General features: G+C 37.5%; 1 protein-coding gene and 1 pseudogene across 1 annotated transcript; both read left to right on the forward strand.

Moving 5' to 3' along the window:
* Positions 1-905: 905 nt before the first annotated feature.
* Positions 906-8,228, forward strand: LOC141835563 (uncharacterized; annotated as a pseudogene).
* A 461-nt stretch (positions 8,229-8,689) lies between these two features.
* LOC141835564 (monoterpene synthase 7, chloroplastic-like) lies at positions 8,690-12,584 on the forward strand. Its single transcript, XM_074722960.1, has 7 exons — positions 8,690-8,743; positions 10,235-10,508; positions 10,673-11,054; positions 11,113-11,334; positions 11,463-11,601; positions 11,771-12,016; positions 12,168-12,584. Exons 1-7 carry the CDS (start codon positions 8,690-8,692, stop codon positions 12,459-12,461), a joined length of 1,611 nt encoding a protein of 536 aa, XP_074579061.1. The 3' UTR covers positions 12,462-12,584.
* The last annotated feature ends 2,136 nt before the right edge of the window (positions 12,585-14,720 follow it).

Below are 14,720 nucleotides of genomic sequence, written 5' to 3' on the forward strand. Positions count from 1 at the left end.
TGGCTATTGCTGCTCTATGGAATCTGGAAATACATCAAATGGATGTAAAGACCGCCTTTCTAAACGGTGATTTAGAAGAGGAAATCTACATGGAACAACCTGAAGGATTTTCTGCACCAGGACAGAAAAACAAGGTTTGTAGATTGGTAAAGTCATTATACGGCTTGAAACAGGCACCAAAGCAGTGGCATGAAAAGTTTGATAATGTCATGAAGGAATGTGGATTCACAATCAATGAATGTGATAAATGTGTTTACATGAAAGACACAGGAAATGAATATGTCATTTTATGTCTTTATGTAGATGATATACTTATTATTGGGAGTAATAATAAGATAATCAAATCCACTAAAGATATGTTGAATTCAAGATTTGACATGAAAGACATGGGCCTAGCTGATGTGATTCTAGGAATTAAAATTCTTAGAACAGTTGAAGAACTTGTTCTTAGTCAGTCCCACTATGTGGATAAAATACTTGAAAAATTCAACAAGAATGATACTGCATTGGCACAGACTCCTATAGATATGAGTCAACATCTATCGAAAAATCGAGGAAAGAGTAGCTCTCAGATAGAGTACTCTAGAGTGATTGGAAGTCTAATGTACCTAATGAGTTGTACACGACCAGACTTAGCATACGCAGTAAGTAAATTGAGTAGATACACGAGTAATCCTAGTGTTGAGCACTGGAAAGGGATAACAAGAGTACTGAGGTACTTGAGATATACTCGTGATTATGGACTGCAATATACTAGATATCCGACTGTAATCGAAGAATATAGCGATGTAAATTGGATATCGGACATGAAAGACTCTAAGTCTACAAGTGGATATATATTCACTTTGGGAAGTGCAGCCATATCTTGGAAATCTTCGAAGCAAACCATAATAACCAGATCCACGATGGAATCTGAGTTTGTAGCTCTTGACAAATGTGGTGAAGAGGCTGAATGGTTACGACAATTTTTAGAAGATGTTCCTAGATGGCCGAAACCTGTGCCGGCAATCTACATACATTGCGATAGCCAATCAGCAATTGGTCGAGCACAGAGTCATCTGTATAATGGTAAGTCTAGACATATACGTCGTAGACATAATACTATTAGACAACTACTCTCAACAGGAGTTATCACTGTTGACTATGTAAAGTCAAAGAATAACCTAGCGGATCCGCTAACCAAAGGGTTAAACAGAGAGTTAGTTGTTAGCTCATCGCGAGGGATGGGTTTGATGCCGGTAAGAAATGTTGGTGCAAAGGAAACTCAACCTATGCAGACTGGAGATCCCAAGAACTAGGTTCAAAGGGACAACCTAACTGCACCGACTAAGGAACATCACTGTGGGGGGGAATGCCCTAGTGAAACAGTGATAAGATAGAGGGTAAGCACACGACTTTTAATGATCCAGTAGAGTAGTGTGGAATACTCTTGAGTGATCACCTATGTGAGAAAGAAGTGGGGCCGCTTCGAAGAGAATTGAAGGCATAATTCTTAGATCTTCTCACAGAACCAGGCGTGTTCATGGCCAAGAACGAACACACTCATGAGAATTGAGGTGTATCAGGGAGAGTCCTGGGTGAGATGTGTCAATATTTACAAAAACGACAGAACAGTTCAAGGACATCATGTCTACTGTCAGCTAGTAAATAAACAGATCTTCAAAATGGAAGGTTCAAAGGGTAAAACCTACCTATCCTATACTAGATTCAACTGTTGAATGCTATCACATACCATATTTCCATTCATGTGGGGGATTGTTGGAAATTTGAATGAAAATAAAAGGTGGTGGAAGGAGAAGACTCCTTTGTGAATGGGAATATAGTCCCACATTGGAAGTTTCTAGGCATAGTTGTTGGTTTATATTATGTCACAAACATTGATGTTGTGAACAAAAGCATGAGAAGAGGCTCTCTCTCACGCATGGGTGTGCAGGGGGGTGCAAATCCAGGGCCCGGATTGTACTACCCGCAAGACAACTTATGTGCGAGTGCGACCTGCACACATCGAATGTCGGGCCGGTCAGGACAAAATTTGTCCAAGCGAATGAACCAACATTTTGCCACTTGAAAATATTTTTATGCAATTTAATATTGCATGAAACGTATAGAATGCATAAACGAATAGAATGCATAAACGTATGAGCATTAATGGCATAAAAGTAACGTCTAGCATGAATGTAACGTCTAGATGAGAGAACCTATATAAGACTCCTAGTTTTAAGCAAAGGAACTCAATTCAAAGGAAATCCACCTATAGTCCCCTCTTTCTTTCCTCTCTGTCGTGATAGCATTTGGGTACTATCTCAGTTCGCTGCGATCTGCCTGTGCTTGGTGGTTAGCGCGGTTCTGTCGTTGTATCCTGGGAAACAGACGTCCGTCGTGACCTCTAAGCACCGCCGGAGGGGACGAATCTGTTTTAAGGAAACTGCGTTAAACGCAAGCCTCGACATCATCCTCTCGGTGACTTGGCCGACTCGGCTCTCGGTGTCTCGACCGACTTGGCTCTCGGCGACTTGGTCGTCTCGGCACTCGGCATCTCGCCCGATTCGACACTCGGCGACTCAACCATTCGGTTGATTTAGCACCGGTAATTGGGACACACCAACCCCTGTTGGCAGCTTGAAATTATCAGTTCAAGTCATCTCTACAGATAAGTTGAATTATATTGTAATTCAATAAAATATAAATCTCTCCGGCAAAGATTGTCCAACAGGGAATTGATGAGAATATCATCACCGTTCCGCCAAACTTTTTGATTTGTATACTCTATGAGGAACTACCAAAGGGGGACTATGTTTTGACAGAATTAGCCAATACCATAAAGCAGAAACCCAGCTTAAGCCCATGTAGTGCAACTTCCATATTAAAGGGCTTAAACATCTACAAACATTGATTCCATTTCTATGGAAAGAACTCCCGAAGAAAACATGAACAATCAAACAGATTCTCTAAGGTCTCTTGGGCCAACCATCAATCAAATAAGGGAGGAAGCGAAGGAGGTTAGCATAGCAAAAGCTACTGTCGAACAAACGAAAGGAGGAGGAATTGCGGATAGTCTTCTTGTTCTAGTTGTAAGATGCCTGAACTCTCATTTACTTGAAATTTTTTCTTTCAAATTTGTTTCTTGTAGCAAAACTCTTGCATGACTTGCTCCAAATGCTGGCATTCTCTTGAACCTGCTATTGGTGTTTTTTTCCTGTCCTTTTTTCAGGAGCTTATGAGTTCAGTCAAAAATGTGCTTCCTCGGTTACAAGCTGTTCTGTCGTTGGAAAGACCGATGGTCACATTATACGTGCCATGATTTTGATTGTCATATACAAGTAAGGGGGCGCTTGGTATACATTCGGTAATGGGAATGGGAATGGGAATGATTGAGGGGTTAATGGCAATGGAAATGATTATCAAATTTTTGGTACTTGGTATAGATACTGGAATGGGTATTATTCCTATTAATGTTGTTTAGTTTGGCTTAAATTATGGAATGAGAATCAGTCAAAATTCTCATTTTACCCTTATATGTAAAAGACAAAAGTAATCATATAGAGTAATAGATAAAATCATTTTATTTTAAAAAATATATAATATGATGAATATTTTTCTTTCATGTCAACGTACAAAAGGCATAATTGGGAATCTCTTGTTTTTATTCGACAAACAAGGCACATCCATTAAATTTTATTTGATATTATTTTATTACAGAAAAACCTATTTTGAATCTCTTTTCCCTGTGCCCCTTTCATGTAATTGGGAATCTAACCAATATTGGGCATTTCCAGCCAACTTAATTAGAAATGTTCCTGGTAAAGATTCTATTTTCGTACTCGTTTATGCCAATAATTTCAAGTTAAAAATACTATCTTTGCAACTGTTGTTCTAAATCGAGAAGGGTGCCATCCTGATCGATGAGGGAAAACTCTAATAGAAAGCAATCGAACACAAAAAAAATGAATATAATTGCTGTTACGCCTACCTCAGGTGAAGTAATGCTGCTCGCCCTCGCCCTCGTCTACTGTTCGCCCGCGGATGAGAAGAGGCCACCAAGCAGTAGCTTGCGGAGGCTGGTGCCGAGTGAGAACAGGGAGAAAAAACTCCACCACTGCGGACTTCTGTTCGCGAACATGAAAGGGGAGGAAACTGCGTCCCTTCTTGCTTCTGCTCACAAATGGGGAAGAAGCGGCAACTTTGCTGCTCGGCAGCTGGGTCGATGAGGCGAGGCGTAAAGGAATGGATAGCTGCAGATCGTGGAGGAGAGTGGAGACCTCAGAGAAGCCCTCGCGGATCGAAGAAGAAGACGAGGAGGGAGAACGATAGATCGGGAAGGGGGCTCGGGAGAACGCTAGGGATCAGGAAGGGAGGCTCGCGGGTGGGGAAGAAGAAAGGAAGAATCGCGGCGGGGAAGAAATCGCGAGTAGGAGATGGGCGCGGGGTGCCGCTGTCCCCGGGAAAAAAACTGCGCCGCGATGGGAATGAGTTTAGTGATAACCGAGGGAGGAGTAGGTTATAAAATCAGGGATATCAAATCCTTATTTTGATTTCCATTCCTGTCTATCAAGTATTAAGAATGAGAATGAAATAGATTTCATTCCTATTCCCCTCTCCTAAACCTGCCTACCAAGCGCCTCCTAAGTTGTACCATTACAAGAAAAAAAATAAATAGACAACGCTAGAAAGACAACGTTTTTTGTTAAAAGTGTTGTTTTTTTTATTTAACAACGTTTTTAATCAAAAACGTTGTCTTTTAAAAATCAAAGACAGCGTTTTTTCAGAAAGTGTTGTCTATTAGCAGTTTTTTTGGGTCAAAGACAATGCTTTTTCAGAAAGCGTTGTCTATTAGCGTTTTTTTGGTTGGTCAAAGACAACAGTTGTTTAAAAAGTATTGTCGTTGAAGATATCTTATATCGAGGATCTTCTTATGTTCGCAGTCTGCTTCGAGGATTTCGTCCGTCTAAAACCTTTCAGCTTCTTATGTCCGCGGTCTGCTTCGAGGATCTTCTTATGCCTCTCCTCTTCCCCCCTCTCGCACCTCTCCTTGCCTCTCTTCCTCTCTCGCCGCTCCGCCCAGCTTCTCCTCTCCGAATCCCGATCCCGATGCAGTATAACACACAGGCGGCGTCAATTTCATCCTCAACGGGAGCGACGACGCGGTCCGGCATTTTCTCCCATCTCGATCTTTTCTCCTGTGCCAGATCGTCGGCAAGCTTGCCATCGCATGTGGCCTCCATCCTCGCTCACTTCCTGTTAAACATGAGCTGTAGCGAAGTACCGCTTGTCCCTAACCTCGGAAGGAAGCAGGGCTAGCTCCATTCCTAGCCGCAGCCAGCAAGCACAGCAGTGTCGGCTTCCCACGCTGTCACAACGAGGAGCCTTCCGATTTGTGCCACATCCTCTCCCCGGGCTAGACTCGGCCATCAAGCAAACCTCCTTAGTCGCCTTCTTTGTCGTCCTCCCTCAAATTGCCTAGAGTATCAAAGTCGAGTAGCCCTGATGTGGAAGGGAGCCCTGACCTGGAGAAATTTTGGACACCCAACTCTCGTGGATGTGATCCTGCACCTTCACGTGAGAGGTCCATCCTCCTAAAACCTTGCCTCTTGTCTTTAATGTTTCCCTAAAAATGATTTCTGTCACTGCAATACACCTTTTTTCCCCTTCTAGTATGGATCTCGAGGCTAATAAGAGGAGGAAGATCAACAATGAGGATTGCAACAGTGATTTCAATTCTAACCCAACAATGAGGAAGATCAATAAAGAGGAGGAAAGGATGAATGAAGGCAAGTATGAGAGCGTAACTAAAGAACATGAAGTCATTCATGTAATATCTCTGATAGATATCCCCAGTTATTTTCAGTTTGTTAATACGATCTCATATAATATTAATGTGTTATATAAATTACTTCTTGTGAAGTTAGATTATCCACTTGATATTAGTGTTTTAATTCCAAATTTATGATATCTGATTGCATGCTGATGCTTGATTTAGGATGAAAGAAGTGTAAAGATAAAAAATGAAAATCAAGATCTAAGCACATCAAAAAAAGGAATTGACAGGCAATGTTCATCCAAAAGAAAGAAAAGAAGCGAGATACAAGATGTTGATGCTCCTAATAGTATAAAGAGTATTGTTCCATATGCTGAACTGAAACAACACAATGATGATTCCGAATATGTTTCTGCTGTGACTCTGTAAGAGAAGCCACACGACAGGAGCTTCAATGAAAACGAAAAAGTATTACCAGAAAGTGATGGATTGGAAGATCTTTGGAAAGATATGTCATTAGTAATGGAATTTACGAAGGTTAGCTTTGTTGCATATCTGTGTTTTTCTTTCGATGATCTTTTATTTCTTTTCTTTTCCTGATTCATCATCAAATAGAATGCTTTTTTCAGCAAAGAGTTATTTGTGTTATACTAATCCAAGGATTATGGCCTTGTAGTTTTATATAGTTATAGTAAATGTAGATTATGTTTAACATTTCTATTTTTATAATTTATTCGTTAATCTTTTTCTCGTAGGATGATGCTTCTGACAATCAAGTTGTGCAAGAAGAAGAAGTAGTAGAAGAAGAAGAATGTGGCCATTCCTACTTGCTCCCTGATGACTTTGGTCTTGTTTGCCATATTTGTGGACTAATACAGAAAATCATAAATACTATATTTGATTACCAATGGACAAAGGTATTAACATGCTAAAACCTTTATAGTTATATCTTAGCTTAGTTCTTATTGGTTTTTTTTTGTAATTTGGAAGACATGTATGGCAACAAAATTAGAGCTAATGCAATTTGAACTACGAAAGTTAGCTTACCCACTTGTAGCCCTTATTTGTTTGGCTTAATTCTTATTTGTTTATGCTATTTCTAAAACATTCTTCTTCAATATTTTTGAAGCATGCTGTCTTGGTAGATGCACATGATACAATTTTAAATATAAATGTTACTTATATATTTCATATTTCAAATTGAAGGGACAAAAGAGGATGTGATTACAAAAGCACTTGAGACAGGAGAAAAAGTCGGGCGTGTGAGGGGCATTGGATCGAGGTCATATCACTCCAACAATGTATTTCAAAGTTGGTAGAAGCATATTATGTAATTAAGTCTATGTAATGTACTATAAGTAGTTCGCATGTCAGACAATGATTTTGTAATAGACAATGATTTTGTATATGGAAGTCATTTGGTAAATATAATAGACAATGATTTTGTATATAGAAAATACAATAGTTTTTATTTATTGCTAAAAATATTTATTTCATTTCAGAAGACAATGCTTTTTTAATAGTGAGATAAAAAAAGACAACGCTGTTAAACGTTGCAAAATTCAAGTAGTTTGGAATAAAATTACAACGCTTTTTATTCGTTGTAAAAGTATTATCGATGTTAACAAAGACAAAAGCGTTGTCTTTGAGAGACCACTTTTACAACAGTAGACTTTACAACTCTTTTTCAGCCAGATAGACAACGCATTAAAAACGTTATATATTAGTTTTTGCTTGTAGTGTGTCCTGAAATAATACGTTTGTTACCTTTGGTTATATAATCTTTTATGCTCAACCTATTTAGTACTCGGGTCTATTTTTTTTTAAAATCACACTATTTTATTTGGGATCAGCTACATTGAATTTATTTCAAATTACAAGCAAAGTGTATTCGCCCATTGCTATAATGCTAGGGCAATAATCACTTTTCCATTCAACTGGGAATTGGTTGGATTTGCAATTGCACTGATTGCACTATTAATAGTTGCAGCGATACTTTGGGCCAGAGTGAATGGAATTGGAGAAAGATGCTGAGAGATGGTTGTGAACACCACCTCTGATCAAACAATGATGGAAAGCATCGTTGCAGCACATCACAGTCTGAATAACTTGCATGAGCTTGTTAAGAAAACTAATATTACGATTTTGAGAATATTCTCGATAATAATCGGAAAGGCTCCAAAGGTACTATTTCAAAACACCCAATTCCTCCAGGACTCTCTCTCAACACTTAACAGAGACATTGTCATATCTGCAGCAAGCGAATGATGTGATGTGGGTGATGATTGCAGTAGCAGTCCTGTTGGTGGTAATCCCGTTCAAGTATATTGTTATGGGGCTAACTTTGTATTTGTTCATAGCTAATTCAAGGATCGCGAAGCACATGTTGAACGAACAGGAAAATCGACGGCTGAAAGAGTGGTGGGAGTCGATCCCTGTCATTCCGGTTCGAACAGTGAGCAATCGTCCTTGATAGAAGTGGTAAGATTGATTTGGGAAAAGATGAAATGGTAATCTATATATGAAACTTACTGTCTCTCATCAGCTTTTCTTCTCACAGTTGAATTTTGCTTCATCATGCTTTCTGTTCCTTCAATTCTAAGGTCTCTGTAGTGTTTTTTTCCCTTCGTGTGTGCTCATGTAATCGTGTCTTACCTGCAAGATACAAGAATCCTTGCATTTTTTGTCACCCCTCAAGTAAAACTTATATAAATCAATAAATCATTATGTAGCTTGCTGTACCTTGTAGCGTGGACTTTTTTGTTCTTTTGATAATTTAAAAGAAGACAGTGTTCAATTGGAATCGAATGATGCACTGTAATCATCCTTACACTTACGCCCAAATCCACATGACAACCCCTACCTTATGGGGTACAATTAGCAAACTATGAAGCATAAGGCTCCAAAGTAGTGATCATGTAGATTTATTGCAAAATGAAGGAAGAAGATTCAAGGTCAGAACTTGAAGTTGAAATTGCTGGGAAAATGGTAAGTTCTCGTGATCTCTTGATCAATTTACTGCTATACTTCTCTTCTGCACTCTCAATCATCACTGCAGCAAGAAAATTTAGAGCTTTGACTTACCAATATTGTGCTCAATGATTGAAATGAAACTGCAGTCATGACCCACCCTGATTTTGAACCTGTGCTTTACCGGGGTAGGGAAAACTTTTTGAGGGGATACACAAATCACTTGGATCTTGTCTCTCTTTCTCTTCTTCAAGCTACAAACTGACATTCAATGGATGCTGACTGGTCTAAACTTGCAAAAACTGTTAAAAGTCCCTGACAATAGAATCATTTAACACTGATCCATCTAGTGTCATTGAGTACTAGCGAATGCCCTTGCCCCTAGTTGGTTCTATCTATTATAGTATTAATGAATTACTGTGAGGACAAAGTTTGATATGTACACGTGTTGACCATCCAGAGCATCAGGCTAGGCTAATAGGGGATGTTTCTTGTTAAATATTATTATTTTTCCCACAAAGGAGATGGTTAGTTTGTGATAAAATAATATGTTGTTGTTATCATAGTTATTTGTTGTTAAGTAGTGTTTATGGTGGCTTGGTTTATTTCCTTGTAATAAGTAAAAGCTAGCAATTCTAACCTTTTTCTTCATGGCGATTGTATGTTATTAACCTGACTCATGTTAGCTAGTACGATCAATTCATTACAAAAAAGAAAATTTCTATACAGTGTATTTATGGCCGAATCAAAAAGAAAAATTAAAAAAGCAATATGTATATGAAAATAGAAAAAATTAAAAAAGCAATATGTATATGAAGAAATTCGTCCACCTCCCATAGATTTGACTCCTTCCCCTATAAATAAACTTGCAACAACAACCCCATTGATAATTCCATCAATTATATTTCTATCAAAAAACTGAGTTAGTTTGGTTAATCCCCTTATACTCAAGGTAAAAACTCTAGTATAAAAAATATCTATATAACCACAATTGTAGGACCAATTGTATATTCTATTTTTTATTTTGTCCAAGAAAATTCTTTTAGGACCTCCTTTTATAAATGAATTAATGAATTCCAAATTCTGGAACAATGAATAAACAGACCCATATAAAACATATGCTATTAATAGTCCAAAAATTGCTATACTTACCGAAAAAATTGCATTTGTAAAAAATTCATACCAATCCACGGAATAACTCGCATTGGGATGTAAAAGATTTGTCGATGGAGTTAACCATTTTGATAATATATCAAAATATATTATTCCATAATCAAAATGAATTCCTATTGTTCCAACAAACAAAGTAAATAGTACCAAAACAAACAGAGGAAATAGCATAGTATTGTCCGATTCGTGAGGATACATAGAAGTATAAATGTACTTTTTTTCGAAAGACTCACGAGCACCTCCAAGGTATGTATGTGAGTGTGGTTGTTTGTCGATCGATCGTCGTCGAAATTGTTGTGTGCATGTAACCTTAGCTTTAATTTGTTTTGTTTTCTGTAGGTGCAACGAGAAGAGGAACGCGAGAGAATAAACGTACTGAAGGAGCAGACCAGGAATCTGATACGCGAGAAGCAGCAAGTAGCAGAGCAACTTCAACTGATCGACCACCTGCAACAGCTCGGCGTGGCTTACCACTTCAAAGACGAGATTGCAGACGTTTTAAGTCGTCTTCATGCTTCTTTAGACCATGTGAGGTGGGAGCTGAAGGACGATCTGCATGCCACAGCGCTGCTCTTCAGGCTCCTCAGAGCAAAGGGCTTCTCTGTTTCACAAGGTACGTAATTAATTATATATATTAATCAATGATCGATCACTAATAATTAATATCAATCATATCGCTTAATTAATTAATTCACACTTGTGATCTATATATCGATCATGTCTGTTTAATTAATTTGCTAGCTGCTGTCTGCAAAATTTTATGTATGTATTACTTAGATTTGTTCGAGACATTTAGAGACGAGAAGGGAAACTTCGAAGCTCGGTGTGAGAACCCGATCAGAGGGCTTCTGAGTCTGTACGAAGCTTCCTACTATGAGAAGGAAGGAGAGAGTGTGCTGAAGGAAGCCATGGATTTCGCGACGGAGCAGCTGAAAGCATTGATGGAGGAGGGATCTGTTCCTGAGGCTGGCGGTCTCAGAGAGCAGGTGGCCCATGCGCTGCAGATTCCACTGAATTGGCGGCTGGAGAGAGTGCATCACAGATGGTTCATTGAAGCATGCAGTGGCGACAACACCATCGACCCTCTCCTGCTGGAGTTTGCTAAGCACGACTTCAATCTGGTTCAGGACATGTACAAGAGTGAACTCAAAGAGCTCTCCTATATATATATATATATATATATAAGCTTAATTAATTAATTACTTTTTACATATATGCAGATGGTGGTCAGAGCTCGGGCTCTCAGAGAAGCTGCCATTTTTCAGAGACAGATTATTTGAGAACTATCTGTGGGCAGTTGGTTTCACTTATGAACCAGATAACTGGAGATGCAGATTGAACGAAACAAAGGCAATCTGTTTTATTACACTGATTGATGATATTTACGATGTTTATGGAACCTTGGATGAACTCCAGATCTTCACTGATGTCGTCAACAGGTGACAGCTAGTATGCATTCACCATCATCATCGATATATATATATATATATATATATATATATATATATATATATATATATATGTTTTTCTCAACTATCTAAGATCAAGTGAGTTTGGTTAATTGCAGATGGGACTTAACTGCCATGGACAAGCTTCCAGAGTACATGAGACTATGTTTCTTTGCACTCTTCAACTTTGTGCACGACGAAGGCTACCGGGTGATGAAGGAGAAGGGCTTGGACATTGTGCCTGACTTAAAGAGAACAGTACTAAATTTATATATATATATATATATATATATATATATATATATATATATATATATATATATATAAACACTATTTCAATCTCGATCGTCTTAATTAATTTGTTATTGAATGATATATCAGTTACGTTGTTGGTACTGCATTAATATTATATTTAATTTATATACAGTGGGGAGATCTATGGACAGCTGACTTTGAGGAAGCTAAATGGTTCCACCATGACCAAACCCCCAAGCTCGAGGAGTACTTGGAGAATGCATGGGTATCAATATCTGGTCCAACCATTCTAGTTAATGCTTACTGTATGGGCAAAGACTTAACTGGAGAGGCCTTGAAAAGTTTTCCCAGTTACTATCAAATCACACGCTTCTCCTCCAGACTTTTTCGTCTTATCGATGATATGGGCACTTCCACGGTAATATGTTATATATACTATACATTAATTAATTAATTAATTGTATCTAGCTAATTGAACTTGATATATATATATATATATATATATATATATATATATATATATAATCAAACAACATGCATTTAGTTTACTTACGACGACATGCATGCAGGATGAGCTAGAAAGAGGCGACGTGGCGAAATGTATTCAATGCTACATGCACGAGAAAGGTGTCTCCGAGGAAGTGGCACGTAGCGAGATAAGAGAATTGATAAAGAAACATTGGAGAGCTTTGAATGCATCTCTTAGTTGGGATTCTCCATTTCAGGAGTACTTCAAGAATATAGTAGTTAACGTCCCTCGAACGGCATACTTCTTTTATCAGGATGGAGATGGCTATGGCAAACCGGATGGAGAAACTAAGTCTCAAATTATTTCCATAGTATTTGAACCTATCCAAATCTAGAACAAAGGAATTAATTAATAATATATATCCTCTAATATAATGCACACATGTTCTTCTACTCCTATTGTTGTAGATGTACGGAAGGATGAATCCCGTCATACGTCTGAATATATAGAATTTGTATTCCCCTATATATATATATATATCTATATATAAAGTCTAGCTTATCCAATTTAATAAATGACAATTGTTTAAGATATCAATGAATTTAAAATATCATTTTCTGAAATTTGTTTCAGTCCATACATTGCCTTCTTTAATTTACACACTAAATTTCTTTTCATGTGGTCATGAATCTTTCATGTTGGACCATATAAACTGTAAGATTCACTTATATTTTCTCTATCTTACTTCCATCTCCTGGTTCCTGCAAGACAAACATACAAATATACAAACAATCCTAAGCCTTACCTTGTGGGTCTAACTTCGGATTTCTACCGAAATCCAAACATCCAAACATCAAGTCTTGTTTGGATCAACCCCTTGGTCAAACTGATCAGACCTAGGTGTATTGTCAAACATCGAAACTCTAGGCAAGATCTTAGTGCATTTTGCACCAACAATAAACTTCTTCAAAATCACCATTCAAAAAAATAATCTTTAAGTCCATTTGGTGAAATTGTAGGTCATAATGAGCCACTAAAGCCAAAATAATTCAAAGAGTCCTTCTTAGAAATTAGAGAGAAGGTCTCTTCGTAATCAATGTCATCCGTTTGAGTATATCCTTTGGCTACAAATCAAGCTTTATACCTTTTGATGTTTTGCCTTTCGAGTCACGTTTGGTCTTAAAGACCATTTACAACCAACTCATTTTAACCTTTAATTAGGCAACTCAACTAGTTTCCATACTTTATTGTCATCTATGGAAATTAACTCTTCTTTCATAACATTGAGTAATTTTTCAGAATTGTCACTTTCCATAGCTTGTCTCAATGAGATTGAATCTTTATCGATGCTTATGTTACATTCATGTTCAACTGAATAAATGATATAATCATTTGAAATACTTGGTTTTTTTTGCCTTTCAGACCTCCTTAATGCTATTTTTTTGTGTCTCTTCTATCATTTGTTTATTGGTGACATGTACATTGTTAGATGGTTCATTATTCGTATGTTCATTTTGTGGGTTCTGAATATTATTATTTTGTTGTCTTGACGTGCTGTATAATTGTGATACAACAATAGGATAACAACTTGAAGAGAAGCATTAAGTGAAGAAAGTTCACCATAAGTTTCTCTAATATCCACTTTTTATGATTATGGAGGTGCCTTAAACTAGGTTTCCTTTCCATCCACACAGTTCATAAGGCATCTTACGAACTCTTTAGTAGGAACTCTATTAAGCAGATATACTACTTAGTCTTTAATGCATGCATCAACAACGATAAATGTAAAGTATTGTAACTTATAACATACTCCTAAACATGCACATAAGAGTATGATTCAGCCTTTCAACCATACCATTCTATTGTGGTGTAACAGGCATAGTTTATTGTCCACTCTCGTTAAATTTTTCATAATATTCATCATCACTATTAGACATCACGACTTTCACTTTTATATCCAACTGCTTTTCAATCTCATTAACGAGCACCTCAAGGGTGTCCACTATTTGAGATTTTTCATGCAGTAAGTATAGATAACAATAATGTAAAAAGTCTTCAATAAACGTGATAAAATATTTTTCACCGTTCCAAGATGGAACGTTAAAAGAACCACAAATATTTGTGTGTATCGTTTCAAGTGGTTGACTGCTTCTTATAGCTGAATTTGTTAATATATGTTTTGTTTATTTTTCCTTTAATATAATCCAAACATATATCCCAGTCAGTAATATTTCACTTTTCGTTAACCTCACTATCCTTTCTTTGGATATTGTTAGTACCGATGGAATCAAAATATCTCCATAATGCTATGATATTGTCCACTTTGGGCCTAAACCCTTATGATTTTGTTCTTGGGCTCTCCCTAAAAGGCCTCATATCAATGGTGTAAAATACCGAAAATTTCATTGTGGTAGAGAATGGAACTCGTCTCGCAAGGACAAAACCAATGAAACCAATTGGAGCGAATCAGAGATCGTTTGGGTAGTGAACCAAACGAACCAAGATTGAACCAAATTGAACCAAGTTGGTTTGGTTCGTGCTGGAAGAGGTTTTGATAAAATAAAATGGATGAAAAGATTCGTCTTGCGAAGATGAATCTAACAAAGTTGGTTTGAGTCAAATCGGAGATCGTTTGGTTAGTGAACCAAGTGAA

This window comes from Curcuma longa, chromosome 10 (genome assembly GCF_044706935.1).
Source record: "Curcuma longa cultivar G26 ecotype Majalengka, Jawa Barat chromosome 10, ITB_CL_G26_1.1, whole genome shotgun sequence".
NCBI classification, from domain to species: domain Eukaryota; kingdom Viridiplantae; phylum Streptophyta; class Magnoliopsida; order Zingiberales; family Zingiberaceae; genus Curcuma; species Curcuma longa.

Bases quoted from the DNA above. Each gene is read 5' to 3' on its own strand.
- LOC141835564 (XM_074722960.1), top strand. From the start codon at position 8,690: ATGAAGGAAGAAGATTCAAGGTCAGAACTTGAAGTTGAAATTGCTGGG. The intron at 8,744-10,234 runs GTAAGTTCTCGT...TGTTTTCTGTAG, and splicing joins TTGAAATTGCTGGGAAAATG to GTGCAACGAGAAGAGGAACG. The intron at 11,055-11,112 runs CTATATATATAT...TTTACATATATG, and splicing joins AGTGAACTCAAAGAGCTCTC to CAGATGGTGGTCAGAGCTCG.